The 17,409-nt window shown below is 39.1% G+C and overlaps 1 protein-coding gene across 1 annotated transcript in view; it reads right to left on the bottom strand.

Moving 5' to 3' along the window:
• The window catches only part of Gpr158 (G protein-coupled receptor 158), a 391,739-nt gene that overhangs the window by 21,573 nt on the left and 352,757 nt on the right, over nucleotides 1-17,409 (bottom strand). Inside the window, exon 7 of the mRNA XM_021152640.2 lies at nucleotides 15,208-15,446. Coding sequence (XP_021008299.1) covers nucleotides 15,208-15,446 — 239 coding nt within the window. The remainder of the gene's footprint in view (nucleotides 1-15,207; nucleotides 15,447-17,409) is intronic.

Raw genomic sequence — 17,409 nt, 5'->3', positions numbered from 1 at the left:
TCCTTCCTTCCTTCCTTCCTTTCTTTCTTTCTTTCTTTCTTTCTTTCTTTCTTTCTTTCTTTCTTTCTTTCTAATACAGGGTCTTACCTCTATCCCAAGTCACCTGAATCTAGGGATTACAGGCATGTGATACCACAGCCTGCTTGAGCACTGCAATTTGAAGCCACTTGGGCTAATCCACTTCATCTCTCTTAGTAACATGACCTTATTGGAAAATTGCATTTAACGGCTGAGAGCAATAGCTATCCCATGGAGACACCCTGCATCCGAAGTCACCCAAATGTAACCTTGCACCTGAAATGCTGATGCTGATCCCCATTCAGAGCAATGACTGCCCATCCCCAAGCTAAGCTGCTCTCTCTCTCTCTCTCTCTCTCTCTCTCTCTCTCTCTCTCTCTCTCCTAACATTCCAGCTTATTTCTGGCAGAATTTAAACATTAGACAGTACTCCAATTACTGGAAATCCTTTAAATAAACCAGTGCTTAAATCCCTGACATGGACAAAAGCCAAAAGAAAAAAAATGAGATTTAAAGTAAATCGAATTCTTCAGCTTGATGGCTGCTGGCTGTGTGTGTGAGCACCACCCCCAGCCATTCATTATCAGGTGTAGAGCAGGAAATGAGACCATCTTTATAGGCCACTTCCTTTCCCAACTTTAATAGCACCACTTGACCTTTGTCCCCAAGTTTGAAATCTTGGAATCTTTTGCATTCTACATTTTAAGCATTCATGTATATTCATGGCTCCCAGTGCCTGTTGCCTAAGACTCTATAGCTGCTTGCTTGCTGAGTCTATCTACCCTGCCTAAGTTCCTCACCCTAACAGTGGTCGGTAAGCCACTCTGAAACTCCATTTTGATCAAGCCAGAATTTACATAAATATTTGCTAATGATTGGGCTAACCTATTCACATTTCTACTAAAAGATTTGTTCAAATCTTTGAAACACCAGAAATGATTCCTGTCCCAAAAGGAGACTCTAAGTGTCCTCCTGAAGGGAAAACATGCTCTTGGTTTCAACATGTCCTTGCTGACCACTTTCATGTTAGGTACCCACACTACTCCATGTTCTTGTATTTTCCCTATTTACATCTTAGACTCTCATTTCTTTCTTTTTAAATTATTTTTTATTTTTAATCTATCTATCTATCTATCTATCTATCTATCTATCTATCTATCTATCTATCTATCATCTATCTATCTATCATCTATCTATCATCTATCTATCTATCTATCTATCTATCTATCTATCTATCTATCTATCTATCTATCTATTTGGTTTTTGGAGACAGGGTTTCTCTGTGTAGCCCTGGCTGTCCTGGAACTCAGTCTGTAGGCCAGGCTGGCCTTGAACTCAGAAATCTGCCTGCCTCTGCCTCCCAAGTGCTGGGATTAAAGGCGTGCGCCACCACTGCCTGGCTTTAGACTCTCATTTCCTGTCTGGTCCCTGGACAGCCATTTATTTGATGGGCATCAATTACATCTCCATTCTTCATCTTGGTACCCATGGCTCCCCATAACATGATATCATAGTGTACACTCAGTGTCTTCTCCACTGTGCTACCAGAATAAGCTCTCTGATCTGACCCACTGTCCTTTCCTTTGTCCATTGAACACTACTGAGGTTGATCTTTTCCATCTGGTAAGATGGCTCATTGGGTAAAAGTGTTCTCCACAAAGCCTGCTTCTCTGTGTTCAATTCCTTTAACCCACAAGGTGGAAGGAGAGAACAGACTTCTGCAATGTGTCTTCTGACTTCCACACTTGTGCAGTGGTGCACACACATAAGCCAGTGTGTGTGCATGTATACAGAATAAATAAATGTATGATAAAAAAGGACCAACCTCCCTCTGAGTTCTCATTTATATTATTGATCCCACTGATAATTTTCTTTTACTCCCAATTCCAACTCCTCTTCCTTTTTCTTTTTTTTTTCTGGAAAAATTAAATTTAGTATTTGGGGAATTTTCTGTAAGACTACACTATATTTTCACAACTTTTCCCACTTACACCTTCTCTCACTCACCCAATGTCCTCCCTCTCAAAATTTTTGTTTTGCATATATATGAATGCATGCCCAATTAGCGCTGCCTGCACAGAAATGTGTTTAGGGCTGACCTCTCAGGATTGGGCAACCAATCAGGAGGCTCATCCTTGAGAGAAACAGACCCTTCCTCTTTCAACAGCTATAGACTCTGCAGCAATTCTGTGGGTAGGCCCTTCCTCCTCTTCTTGATCTATAATACTTCTGTACTGTTTCTTCTAGCAAAGTCTATAATCTCATTTTTTTTTCTGGTGCTTCCTGATCCATGAATGTTCTTTGTTCAGGCAATCTATGTAGAATTTATTTTGCCTCATTTTTTTCTTTAAGAGGCCCGTAAATAATCTGGTAACCTCATTGGCATAATTATTAACAATAGTGACCAGTATCAGCACATATAATATGTCTATCATTGTATTTGGAACAAAAGAGTGTGAAATGCATAATTCTTCTAAACAACTGCAGCACACAGAAAGACACTCTGCTATCGTTGAAGGATGCTCATGGAGCTTGCCCGATAAAGTAGCATTTGCTGCCAATCACTGAAGCGATTTTATATATCATCACAATGAAGATTTTAAAGGTAGTCATCAGCTTAATTGGAATTCCACCATGGAAAACACAAGACAAAATAAAATTTCTAATAATAGCTAAGTTAAACATTAAAATCATTTCATTAGCAATATCAAACAATACACTCTCAATGAAAAACAATTTATTATTCAAAGTACCAATTAAACTAAGTGTGATATATAAAAGATGTGCTTAGGTAAAAAAAATCAGTTTCATATAATTAACTTCAGACTAACACTGCAATTAGTAGAGAAAATATGCAGATGTTACCAAATTCTGCAGATATTACGTGGGAGTCAAAATATGTGTTGGGCTTCTGCTTTCAAAAATAGTTTCTTATGTTAAATTATCTCTCCAGGAGGAAGGAGTATAGTTTAAAAGGCATTGCATCTACATTTAAAGACCCAAATATGGCTTAAAGAAAAACGATGTGTTTTATTTTCAATCTATAAGGGATAATGATATTGAAGTACCATGGTCCTTTAAAATTAACAATTAAGGGTGAAAATTATTCCAAGTTATATTTCAAAAGGCTAGGGAAAGCATAAAGAATTAGTATAAGTTCTGAGACACTAAATATGTCCTTTGTGATACGAGGACTCCCACCAAGCTTAAAAGCAGAGCTTCAAAGTCTAAACACCATTCAAACTGGTGCCTCTTACCAAGGCACTGAGGTACCTATGTTAACAACCTGCTACCCCTGTTGGCTACATCAAGGAACTTCAAATAGAATAAATACATATATTATTAATAACACATGTAATGTTTTACTGTTTTTCAAGTGTTTATTTTCCTCTTGAAATTCTATTCACTTAGAATCATTTATGATCAAATTAGAAAGCATTTATGACTGTACCAGGAGGAGCCCAGAGTCGACAGCTCAGAGAGCATTGTAAGCATACTATCAAACAGCATAAGTCATGCTTGGGATTAAGAATGGGGAGAGGGTGCATTCGTTAATGCACTTGCTACATAAGCAAAAGGGCAGCAGCTGTTCTAATCCCCTTAAATGTCTGGTAGGCTTGAAAGGTCTACCTGGAATTTCAGCCTGGAAATGAAGAGTCAAGAGATTCCTATCTCTGGAGCAAGCTGACTCTATGTTTCAGAGACCCTACCTCGATGATTAAAATGGAAACACTCTGGAGAGACATTCTGGACATCAACCTGGGGGCTCTACAAGTATGAAAACACATGTGTGTCCCCCACACATGTAAACATACACACAAATACATATACACTGCCCCTCCCATATTATATACCACACTCATACTCATGAAATGAGAAGAAAATCTTGAGATTATCTGAAATTTCAGAATTATGGCATTCAACAAGCACATAAAATTTGCATTTTGGCTGCTTGGCTTGTCTGTTCTTTCTTTGGTTAAAGTATGAGGTCATGTGGGTTACGGAAAGAAAATGGCCACTCCGACACAGTTAGAAGTGACTCCATGTGCCTTTGCAGTCTGGGAGGCTTTCTGCTTGTCTCTGTCTGCTACATAGTGGTGCGGGGTGAGCTGTTGATATTCTGATGGTCTGAATCTGTGTGTGTTAAACATTATTAAGAGAAGTATCCAGAAGCAAGTATATATTGTATGACATTTCACCACTGGACCAAAGAGACTGGAATGTCTCAGTACTCTGGAAGCAAGGAACTGCATGCCTCAGCAGAACTCTAGGATCTGCCTGCAATAACCCTACCTACTCCCCCCTTGTACTCAGTGACCAGCAGTGACCTTGGCTGTTGGGCAGTGCTCCCTAGATTATATCCCAGGCCTCAGTTTCCTTTTGCTCGGTTATTAAGAAAGGAATAGACAGAGCGAGCACTCAAAATGAATCTATCAAGCAGCAATCATTTGTATGTTAAAAATTACTATGTTCATTAGAGTTGTAGTGATTAGAGTCCTATTTAGAAGCACATTTTGTGTGCTCCATTGATCTGATTTTATAGCCTACATCTGTTGAATATGCCAAGAATGGTGCTAGATGAATGTTATCCATTTACTATGCTTGTGAATGTTTCATTAATATAACAGTGGCTCCTGAAGGAGTCTGGAGGAGAATTTTTGAATGGCATTTTCCAAGCTGGGGTTCAAAAATATTGATGGGATCAATGAGGAATAATATGGCTATCCATATGAACACTAATAGTCTATATGGATATCACACCAAAATGAACAGTCTATATGGCCATCACACCAACATGAACAGTCTATATAGCCATCCATACCAACACTAGCAGTTTATATGACTGCCCACACCAATACTAACAGTCTCTATGGCTATCACACCAATACTAACAGTCTAAATGACTGTGCACACCAACACAAACAGTCTATATGGCTCTCCATACCAACACGAGCAAACAGTATATATGGCTGTCCACACTAACTGCACATATGGCTATCCACATCTACACTACCAGGCCCTACAACTATGCACATAAACACTAGCAGATCATGTAATGACCTGACTGCTTAGTTCTCTTACCCACTCACCCATTGTTAGGAAGCTCTCGACATATTCAAACATGTTCACAGTAGTTTTTACTTCCTGTTTCCCTTTTCATATTTCTAGAACTTGAATTAGTTTTAGTTACACCATCCTTGACTCTCCAGTGAAACAAATAATCAAACTAGTAAACTAACTAAAAGTGAAATTTCCCCCACATTATTGGCATATATATTACAAATGTCAGAGATTCCCAGAGGCAGCAAGCCCTAAGAGAACCGGAGACGTCAGAGTCTATTTCACATCTCAGACATTGTGAGACAGAATGAGTTGAAAAACTTTCAGGGCACAAGATTGGGATTAGTATAGTGAGTTGTATGTTTTAGAATGTTCTTTCTAAGTGAGAAAGAGCCTTGAAATCATTGGCACAGGGGGAAAGTTCCTAAACAGAACTCCAATGGCTCATGCTCTAAGATCAAGAAATGATAAATGAAACCTCATGAAACTGGAAAGCTTCTGTAAGGCAAAGGGCATAGTTGATAAGACAAATCAGCAACTTACAGATAGGGAAAAAACTCTTCACTAACCCCACACCGATAGAGAGCTAATATCTAAAATGTATAAAGAACTCAAGAAGTTAATGTCCAAAAAAACCAAACAACTCAATCAAAAAATGGGGTATAGAACTAAACCAAGATTTCACAACTGAGAAATCTTGAATGGCTGAGAAGGACCTAAAGAAATGTTCAAAGTCCTTAATGATCAGAGCAATACAAATCAAAATGACCCCAAGATTCCACCTTACACCAACCAGAATGGCTAAGATAAAAACCTCAAGTGACAACACATGTTGGAGAGGATGTGGAGAAAGAGGAACACTCCTCCATCTCTGGTGAGATTTCAAACTGGTACAACCACTCTGGAAATCAATCTGGAGGTTCTCAGAAAATTGGAAATAGATCTATCTGAAGGTCCAGCTATACCACTCTTGGGACTATACCCAAAAGATGCCCCATCATGCCACAGGGGCACATGTTCCACTATGTGCATAGCAGTATCATTTGTGATAGCCAGAAGCTGAAAACAACCTAGATGTCCCACAACAGAAGAATGGATACAGAAAATGTGGTTCATTTACACAATGGAATACTCCTCAGCTTTTAAGAAAGAGGATATCCTGACTTTTGCAGCCAATTGGATGGAACTAGAAAATATCATCCTGAGTGAGGTAACTCAGGCCCAAAAAGACATGCATGGTATATTCTCACAAATAAGTGTATATTAGCAAAAAAAAAAAAAAGAAAGAAAGAAAAGAAACAGAAAAAGAAAAAGAGAGAAAGAGAAAGAGAAAGAGAAAGAGAAAGAGAAAGAGAAAGAGAAAGAGAAAGAGAAAGAGAAAGAGAAAGAGAAAGAGAAAGAGAAAGAGAAAGAGAAAGAGAAAAAGAATTGTACAGAATACTCAAGAGATAGTCCACAGAACTTAAAAAGCTTAACAAGCTGAAGTGCCCAAGTGAGAATGCCTCAGTCCCACTTGGGAGCAAGAAGAAAACAATCACAATTGGGGAGGGAGGGAGGAACCTGGGAGGGAAAGTGGATAGGAGAGAGGGGAGGGTGGAGGGAGAGGGGAACCTGATCTGGTATTGGGTGAGGGAAAAACTACTGAAGCCTTGAGGGCCAGCAGAAAGAATGTCAACAGGCAACCTCAGGAAAAAGGAGGTTGGGGGACCCCCCCCCCCAGAATGCACCAGAGACCTGGGAGGTAAGAGACTCCCAGGACTCAAAGATGAAGTACCCAACAGTAGGGAGAGAGAACTTATAGAGCCCACCTCCAGCAGGAAGACAGGACATCAAGTGAGGGATGGGGTTGCCATCCCACAGTCACAACTCTGATCCATAATTTTTCCTATCTGAAAGAATTACAGGGATGGGAATCAGAGCAGCCTGAGGAAAAGAAGTCAGTGACAGGCCCAAAGTGGGATCTAGCTCAAGGGGAGGTCCCAAGGCCTGACACTATTACTGAGGCTATTGAGCACTCACAAAAAGGGATCTATCAAGACTGCCCTCCGAAAGACTTGGGAAAGAGTCAAGCAGCTCAAAGAGTCAGATGCATATACTTGCACCCAGCCAATGGACAGAGTAGCTGACCCCTGTTGTTGAATTAAGGAAGGCTGAAAGAAGCTGAGGAGAAGGGTGATTCTGTAGGAGAACCAACAGTGTCAATTAATCTGGACTCCTGAGATCCCTCAAACACTGGACCACCAAACAGACAGCATACACCAGCTGATATGAGACCCCCAACACACATACAGTAGAGGACTTCTGGGTCTATGTTCATTCAGAGATGATGCACCTAACCCTCAAGAGACTGGAGGCCCCAAGGAGTTTAGAGATCAGGTGGGGTGGGGTGTGGGAGCATTCATGTGGGGGCTGGAGTGGGGAGGAACTGTGGGATGTGGAGCAGTTGTGAATAGGAGGGCAGGGAATGGAATATGGGATGTAAAAATAAATTTAAAATAAAACAAAATGTAAAAATAATAGAATGTTCTTTTTATTTCCAATATTGTATGTTTTACTTAAGCACTGTTATTATGGGGTGTATTCATATGTTAAAGGCTTTGCCCTAGTTCACAGCACAATGGAAGGTGGTAGAACCTATAAGAGCAGGGATTTGGTGGAGAGTGTACTCATTAGGGATAAGCCTCAGAGATGGACATTATGGGACCTTTCTTTCTTTGCTTCCTAGCTGCCATGAGATAAGTAACTTCCTTGAGATGGGCTATCACTATAATGTATTGTCCCTCTACAGATCCAATAGCAATAGGCTAGCTGACCTAATACCCAATCTACAAAACTGAGCCAAAATGTAACCCCTACCTTCTCCTTCATTTGCTGAGGTCTAGTCTCCCTACATAGTCCAGCTAAGTCACTAGGTCACCCAAACTGAACTGGAACTTGCAGACCTCCTGCCTCAGCCTCCCAACTGGTTTTCCACCACATATGGCTGACCTTGTCTTCTTTCTTTTTGTTGCAACACAGTCTTATGTAGTGTGTATTTCAACAAAACCCAAGAAATGCTGGAATGTCATAGAAGTGGTGATCATCATTGCCATCTTATCTCTTTCTCCATGTCCCTTCAGTCCTGATCAAAGCAGTATCTTCCATTATGTGTTTGTATATTTGTTTTCATGTATGTTTGCATGCATGTGTGTTATTGGGTATCTTTCCTTAGTCACTCTATCTCTCACTAGTAAGAAACTTGCCAAGTAGGCTAGGCTGCAAGCCAGTGAGCCCCAGAGATCCTCCTGTCCCTGCTCCATAATTCCTAAAATTAAGGCACCAATACTTTCTCTAACTTTATGTTCTTGATACTATAACTGACTATTGCTCAAAGAAGTAGAAGTATGTTTTGGAGAAGGTGATCAATAAGAACAAAACCCTGTTCCAACTGTTCAGAAAACACATGAGCAACCCTAGAAAAGGCAGCGTAATAGCCAGACTGAAAGGTTTCTAGTGAAGTGTAATCCAGGACAAGCTTTTACCTTTGACTGGAAATGGAAACCACATTTTAAAAATGGAAGCATGCAATGAAGCATGAGTTAAGGCATATGGTGTATTAGAATAAAAGAAAATTTATGTACAGGACCTAATTCAAGAATGTTGCTCTGAGTCAGATGGGAGGAAGTCTAACCCACTTTCTTCAGTGCTCATTAACTGCTCTTCTTCATCTTACTTGCCAGAATGACACCTAGGCTTCTAGGATATTTGTTTAAATCCTTAGAAACAATTGCTACCTTGGGATTTCTCTATATAATTCAATAAAAGAATAATTGTACTTTCCTTCTAAACATTTGCATAGGAATAATTAAATTACAGAACGCATTGTCTGTTTCATTAATTTTAAACATACCAGGAAGGAGAGTAAGGAAAAGTGTGTCAACAGAGGGGAGGAGTGTAAAGATCATGTTTCCTGTTGTGAAAAGATACCACATGGTATTTTGAACAGTACGATAATCAGTGTCAGAATTCACTGAAATTGATACTTCAAAATTTCTCATGGGATGTGAACACAGGCATATTATATTTGTTTACTTATGACTCTGTAAACAGTCTCTCTCTCCCTCTCCTTCTCCTCTCCCTCTCTCTCCATCCCTACCCACCTCCATTTCCCTGTCCTTCCCTTCCTCCCTCTCCCTGACTTTTGCATGTGAGTGTGTGTGTGTGTGTGTGTGTGTGTGTGTGTGTGTGTTGTATGTGTGATAGGGTTGAATGGAGGTCAGAGGTCAACACTGGGTTGTCTTCTTCATTCTGCTCCCATTCTGTTTTTAAAGATAGGTCTTACATGGTATGTGGAGTTCACCAACTCAGCTATCCTAGCTGGCCAGCAAGCACCAGGGATCCTCCTGTTTGCACTTCCCTAGAACTGTGATTAGAAGAAGCATGGCCACGCCAAGACCGAAGACCAAAACTGTCACACATGTGTTGGGAATATGGACTCAGGTTCTCATGTTTGCATAGCAAGCTCAACATTGAATGAGCTAAGTACTCTGGTGCCTCTTAAACTTGGTGAATTCATAGCCAAAAGGATGCCAAGCTCCAAAGCATGTCCAAAGCCACTGGTGGATTTTTGCAAAGGGTCCTTGTCTGAGGAAGTTATTATTTCACAGGAACCCTACCAAAAGGAGTTGGTGTTACAGACAGCTGGAGTACAAAGGAGAACTGAAGAAGACATGAAGCCAGTGTCAGACTTTTCCTATCTGCTCTCATACTAGATAAGAAAAGGCAGAAAAACATTCCTTAATTATGTCGCTTTGTATCACATTTGACTTGCATAACCTAAATTCTGGAAGAAACTGAGGACATAGTTCAATAGTTACCTAAGTCTGCACTGAGGTGTGGCTTGTATATCTCATACCATTCTAGTCATGTAATCATGAACCAGAATGTATACATGTCCTTACAGATACCACCTATCAGGTGTTTTTGTTTGTTTGTTTGCACTAAAGAATAAAGTATACCACAGGAGTACCTTGGGTGGTTGTGCTCTGAGTACAGACACTTCACAGTAAGGGACCTGACCTGGGGCATCTACATCTGTAGACTGTCAGATAGCAATGATACAATTTAACTCACACCCAGGAAGTCAACTCTTTTTCATTTTTAGCTATTATATAGGAAATTCACAAAATGGAGTTTTGATTTCTCAATATGGCAAATCTTAAAGGTGTTGTGTAAAGAGCTCATGATGGGCAACTGACTTCAGCTGCATTCAGAAAAGAATGGTTCACTAGAAACTTCTCTCCAGGGTGTCTACCTGGGTTCTTATTTAATTGTGAGGCTTCCCCTTAATTTAAGAGAATACTTCCCAGTTTCAAACTCGTTATTCAGAGTACTTGGAAGACAGTGAAATAATTGAAATTTTCATCAAAGGTATATATCTTCACATCCTCAATATTTATAATTATAACATTTAATGCCTTTTAAGATTATAATTTGTACTTGCCATGCCAAATTTACCGGACTTTTATGTAGACTATTGAAGAAGTCAGAGGAGACTGAATCTCATAAATAGAGCTGTGGCTGCCAGGTGTGCTGGGGCATCCTATAATCCTAGCACTAGGGAGATAGAGGTAGGAGGATTAGAAGTCCAAGGCTAACCTCAGCTAGCAGCAAGTATAGGGCTAGCATATTCTATATGAGACCCCGAAAAACCAAACCAAATCAAAAGGCTGGGGACTACCACTTTAGCTGAAAATTCTCAAAAATGTATTCTGACATTTGAGCACACACATTCATACTTAAAATGAATTGAGGACACTTGTGTAACTTCTGGAATCCCAGCTTTAGCAAGTTCCCCCACTTCTAATCTAATTCTGGCCGCAGAATCTACAATGAGGGAAAGAGAGCTAGGATCATTTTTCATTCCTTGGGCAAATATTTATCAAGAATCTGTAAATGGCAGCTGGCTTGTTGTGTGTGTGAACCACATAGCCCTCCAGCATCAGCTCTGAGGAGCACCATTCAGAGAAGAAAAAGGTGATGGGTGGAAAGATAAGTCCTTCTGCTTCTCATAATGTACAGAGAATATATCTAAACGTACTTCAGAGAGTTTAAAGTGATGAGTAATGATATAATCACTATAAGTACTTCAGAATATTTTTCTTATAGATGTAATTCTCAGAGGCATGGAAACCTACAGCAATTATATTCTGCTCTCAAAAATCCTTGTCTGACTTATATCAGGGCCGGTGGTGGGCTGAGACCTTGACTTCCATGGTGTTCTGTTCGTTAGGTTGATCTAGAATCACTGTAGAAATCCCCCTTCTTTGTGCAGTTCCTTCCTGCTAGGGATACATTTGCTTCTCAATGAGCTTTCGCTGGAGATGATGGAGAGCACAGTAATTCTGGGGTTGTATCTTCCTTAACAGTGAGGCTACGCTCAGAGAAATGACTCATAAAACAAGACTTCATTGTGTGCACATCCCAAAGTGTACTCCCATCAGTACAGTAGATGGTGTAGGTCTGCCATTCAGCATGGCAGATTTGATGAATGTGAGAAGTATGAGCTGCCACCCTATCAACAGAGCCTGGTTTTTTACAGTAAAGCTTTTCTAGGCCAGAGCACCCTCTAAAACAGATGTTCTCAACCTGTAGGCCAGGATCTCTTTGGGGGGATTGAATGACCCTTTCACAGGGATCATATACCAGATACCCTGCATATCAGATATTTACAAGAATATAACAGCAATGAAATCACAGTTATGAAGTAACAATAAAAATAATCTTGTGGTTGGGGTCCCTAGAACATGAAGCACCCTATTAAGGGGTTGCAGCATTAGGAAGATTGAGAATAACTGCTCTAAAACAATGATGGATGTAAGCATGTGATGGAGCCTCTTATTGTCAAATCAGTTACGTGCCATGCTGCTCCACTTTCATACAAATGGCACAGTGCTAAGTTCACTCACACAAGTTCCACCAAAGCACTCTGATAAATTTATTATACGGCGACATAACAATGACTAGGCCACGACTATGTGATATGAATGTTCAGTATTGTTATAATTTTATGAGACCATCACTGTATATACAGGTCATTGTTAGCCAAAATGTTATGTGGGCATGATTTTAAATAAAAATAGTCTATTCTATTAAACAGGTATATTTAGAGCTAGAAAAGTGTGGTCAGAGTGAACTTCTATGGGAGATTTTAAAAGTAGGGCAGTTTCAAATGACTACAAAGTCTTACAAAATGAGAAAGGCCATGGAGAGGTGGAGAGAGTGAGCTGTGGCTGAGGTTAAAATGGCTGTTCATTAATATGGTGTAGGCAATATAAAGCCAAAATGAGTGTGGACTTGTGAGACTTATAGATGGTTTGGTAGGGATTCTAAGAATCTTCTATCTGATGTCACCTATTTATGCTTTTCAAGTAAAGATTATCTATGGGTAGAACAGTGAAGCGTGGATGTTTGGAACAGAAGGAAAGTAAATCAAACTGGACATGCCCAGCAGAAGGGGAGTTCTGGTGAGCACTACAGAATGACTGGAGCATAGCTGGGTTCTGTTGCTCCAGCAAGCCCATCTGAATGTGCCCTCAGAGCTTACGTTGCCCATGACAGCATAAGGCCACATTCATCCAGAGTCATATTAAGCATGAAGTGCTAGGTCCAGGTCCCAGGGTGCTGAAGACTTGGAATGGATCCAAAATACACATTTTTAACAAGTTCCCAAGGGATGCCACACTGGGACACGTTTGAGAACCACTGTTCTAAATCTCTCTCCCTTGTAAATATTCTAACCTACCAGTCCCAAGATTTGGCACATTGTAATTTTTATAAAAACATATGATGGAAGCAATCAGACTTAAATGTATTGGATCCTTACATCATTTTCCTGGCTCTCTAAATTTCTAGTGTTTTCAATAAATTTATTGCTAAGTATCATTCATATTGTATCCCAAAATAATGCATTCCACGTCTTTCTACTTAAGATGTCTCCTTCTTGTTTGATACAATTTCTCCCCAACTCCACCTGTCACTACTTCTATCAAATGGGATGCTTCCTACATAGATACCTTTATAATGTTTATAATGACACAAACATTACCCATGGCTCAAAGTGCTTCTACATAAAGATCCCTGGGATATGGTCCAAAGTATTTTGTCTTCCTTCACTGAACAATTATTGTACCAAAATTTTTTCATTATACTTTTCTTCTTAATAATCTAATAATGATTCCTTTTTCTTTACACTAAGAGTAAACACTTGATGAGTAGCATTTTATAAAATACACATTTATGTCTCCCAGAGAGTGTTCAGCATGGCATGTGAGTCGTTGCAATGAACATTTGTAAAGAAAGAAGTGTGGACAAAAGGGACACACTGTACATACTACACTTCCACAATGACATTTTTTTTCTCTGCTGTGGGATGGCTGCAAGGGGGAAGTATGTATGTATGTATGTATGTATGTATGTATGTATGTATGTATCGTATGTATGGGTGGGATGAGATGAGTAGGATTGGGGTACACGATGTGAAATTCATAAAGAACCAATAAAAAGTTTTTTAAAAATATTATGAGAAAATGACTCTCTGCTTTGGTTACCTTGAAAAGTACCAAATAAATGCTTAAGGCCGATTAAAAACTTAATACTTAATACAATGTCTTCCTCTTCGTGTCCGTACTAAAGCCAAGCCCGAAATTGCTTTCTAGCTTTGCTGCTTGCTTTTCTTGTGAACGTTAAATTGCTCAAAATATATTATCACTACAGCTATGTCCACACTCACATGGCTTCATCTGCATCTTTACAGTATCGGGTCTATAAATGTTCTGAAATACTTTGCTAGGAGAATACTTCTTACTGGAACTGGAGATTAACAAGGACATATATTATTACCTCCTAGAAAAAATATAAATTTTCAACCAAATGTTGTCAAGAAGACAAAAAATGAAAATTAAGCTTATGCTTTTACTTTTTACAAATGTCCTTAAAATAATTTTTGTTTGTTTATTTGGCCTACAAATGAGAGCAACAACAAAATAATAACAGCTGTCTTCCATTCTTTTTCTTTTTGTATCTTTGGAAATTTAGTTTAAAATAGCTGGTTAATAAAATGTCTTTTATATTTCCCTTTCTTATTTTGGGAAATAAAATGGGGGAAAGGTCAGGAAAGTAACTTGTGGTTTGGGTCTGAGTATGATACCACCATCCCATTTTACTGCCTCATAACTTTTACCACCTCCAAGTAGCATGCCTTTGTCATTGGATACTGGACTCCCAGAGAATTTTCTTTAGAGGTAAGTAAGTAGAGGAAAGATAAATTAATCATAAATTGCGACAGTCAATTCTTCACCAATGTAGCCTCCCCCAGCCTCTAGCAGGCTGGCTTAGACCTGTTCTGCCACTGTGAAGGAGATCACCTAGAGTGGAGTCTTCTGACCTAGATAGGTCTATTGTTCTGCTACCTGTGATCTTCTCCAAGATGTTGCTACCCACTGAGAGGCTGAACCTGTCTTCCTGTGATAAGCAACACCCTAGACCAAGTGCTGACAGGCTGGCAACAAAGCATCAAGAGCCTGGCCTGGCGGGGAATGGGCCTTCCCCCTTTATAAGCTCAGACTCTTAGTAAACTCGGGGGTCTTGATCACAATTTTGTCTTGTCTTGGTCTCGTTATTTCTTCCACCATCTTTTCTCCATATTGCTCCGGCCTCCCCTTCAGGAACCCAGTTCGTGTGTGCCGCAGGCAGCTACACACCAAGACTGGAGTTGGATCACTATCAGAAGACCTCTGTAAAGAAAAACTCCAACATTCTTATTGTTTCTTACCACCCAAGAACATAAATCAAGATGGTGGCTACTGTTAATCAGACAGAGACCAATCATCACTGTCTCTGCACATAGATGTTGCCTTTCTTCTTCACATTTCTCTGTTCTTTTTACTTAGTTGCATTTGTTTTCAATAAAGGAACAAACCTTTGAAAACTAATGAGTTTTTGTTCGCATTCCACATTATCATTCTTATCATTTTCATGTTTCCAAAATCATATTAAAAGTCTCTTCAACCTAAAGATCAGGCTTGCCAAGGATATGAGAAAAGTACAAGGTAATCATGCAACCGTGCAAAGCACATGGTGGCCACGTACCAACTGCTGTCATGTAATCCCAGCGGTCAATGAGGCACATATTGAAGGTGAGGTGATCAGATGTTTGCCCTTGGCCAACAAGCAAAATATCCCGCTCCAAGTTCTGGCACATAGAAGAAGTCCAGCCAACAAGAAACCAAAACACAACCAAGACTATTACTGCCAGCATCCTCATGACCCGACCACCAGTCATGTATGGGATTCTTTGTGCTGTTCGTGAAAGGAACACCTTCAAAACCCTGGAAATGAAGAAGAGCAGAATGTGAAGATAAACCAGTCAGAAGGAAAAGCTTTAAAATATGGCATTTTAAATCTTAGGAAACTTAGGCCCAACTAAAAATCACTTCCACAGTTTTAAGACAAGAAACCCACAAACACTATTGTTCATATTTTTTTTCATTAAATCTAGCTTTTATTCTAATATGATTCTAAGTCAAATCTTCCTGAAGCCTGTTGTTTGTTTCTATAAAAAAAAATCACTTCTGGTGTTTTTCATTCCATATGGTTCTTATGGTGGTTTTATCATGCTAAAAAGATAATACAATATCATAAAAATAATTATAAAACATAATTTAAACATTAGGTCAAGTCAGCAAGGTCATTTTGTTAAAAAGGTTAGATTGAATGCTTTTAATGTGGGTTTTGTTTTGTTTTCTTTCTTTTCTTTGTTTTCTTTTCTGTAAAGATGGCTCAAATAGCTAGGGTGAGGAATTACTGCATTTGATTCCTACCTAAATAAGGCAGAAAGGTAAAATTCTAGTTTTACATCCACTCTTCAATTTAATGTCTAGGATATTCTCAAATTATTTTAACCTTTCCATTCTCATCCTGATAAGTCACCAGAGCTGTGAGCTGAGAGTCAATGCCAAGTGGCCGGTCTCCAACGTACACCACACAGCCAGTTCATTTCTATGTTTTTGTAGAACCTTCTAGCATTATCCAATCCTTGTCTAGTAACTGGCAATTGAGTTCTCACTGCTGTGACGCCAATTGGTTTTCCTGCTACTTTCTGTAAGTTTGCTGTTTCAGACCCAACTAATGGCCACTATTTTCATATTATAGGATAGAGCTAAGTATTTAGTTATATATGATCATGACATACAATTAAATATTTTTATAAAGTCTGTCTAAAATGAGTTTAAAAGCTGCTAAAATATGATTATTATCTTAGGGGAAAGTGAAGAAACTATAAAACACAGAGGCAGTCAGTAAACATAGATCTAAAACAATTTTGTACTCAGGTTACTTCCAAACCTTTAAGTTCTTACTCTCATGTTAGAAACCAATATTTTCAACACAGTGTAGGAGGTAAGAAATCCTACTGACTTATGCCAGAAGAATAATAAATTGTCAAAGAAGAGCTTTTATATAAAGAAGACTGGTGAATTGTTATTTGTGTGTCATAATTCCAGCCTTAATGCATTTCCTCTTGTCTTTAAATAACTTTACCAATATGTGGACCAATTATGAACCCCAACTGTTTTATATTAAAAACCAAACATTCTATTGTAATTAGCAAATAAATGGACTCATAAGAACTCTATAATACAAGTGATGGAAACACTGAAAAAAATCTTTTTTTTCTTTTTTTTTTTAATAAAAGAGACTTGCAGCCACTAAAATAACAGAATTGCTTCTCTTTATAGCAGGGAAATTTTGAAACTGGGGATGACTGCCATCCAAAGGACAATCTTGACTCTTGCTGATCTTCCATATTTTACCAAGGGCAGAGATGGTGGTTTGAATAGGCATGGCCCCATGTGTTTGAATGCTTGGCCTATATGAAGTGGCACTACTGGGAGATGTGGGCTTGTTGGAATAGGTATGGTCTTGTTGGAGGAAGTGTGTCACTGTGGAGACTGACTTTGAGGTCTTATATACTTAAGTTTGGCTTACAGTGGTAGCACCTGTCTGTTGCCTGCAGATTAAGATGTAGAACTCTCAGTTCCCTCTCCAGCACCATGTCTGCCTGAGCATTGTATGCTTCTCACCATGATGATAATGGTTTTTTTTTGGTGTTTTGGGTTTTTTTTTGTTGTTGTTGTTTTTTGGTTTTGGTTTTGTTTTTTAACAGAGAACCATGCCATCTGTAATAGATATAGTTTTATTTCTTCCTTCCTACCATGAAACCATTATTTCTTTCTGTGGCCTATGTGTCCAGGTAACACTTTCAAAAAACATTGAATAGAAGTGGAAAATGCC

This window comes from Mus caroli, chromosome 2 (assembly GCF_900094665.2).
Source record: "Mus caroli chromosome 2, CAROLI_EIJ_v1.1, whole genome shotgun sequence".
NCBI lineage: Eukaryota > Metazoa > Chordata > Mammalia > Rodentia > Muridae > Mus > Mus caroli.
The sequence above is the reverse complement of the archived record's forward strand: the minus strand, read 5'-3'. Positions and strand labels throughout refer to the sequence as shown.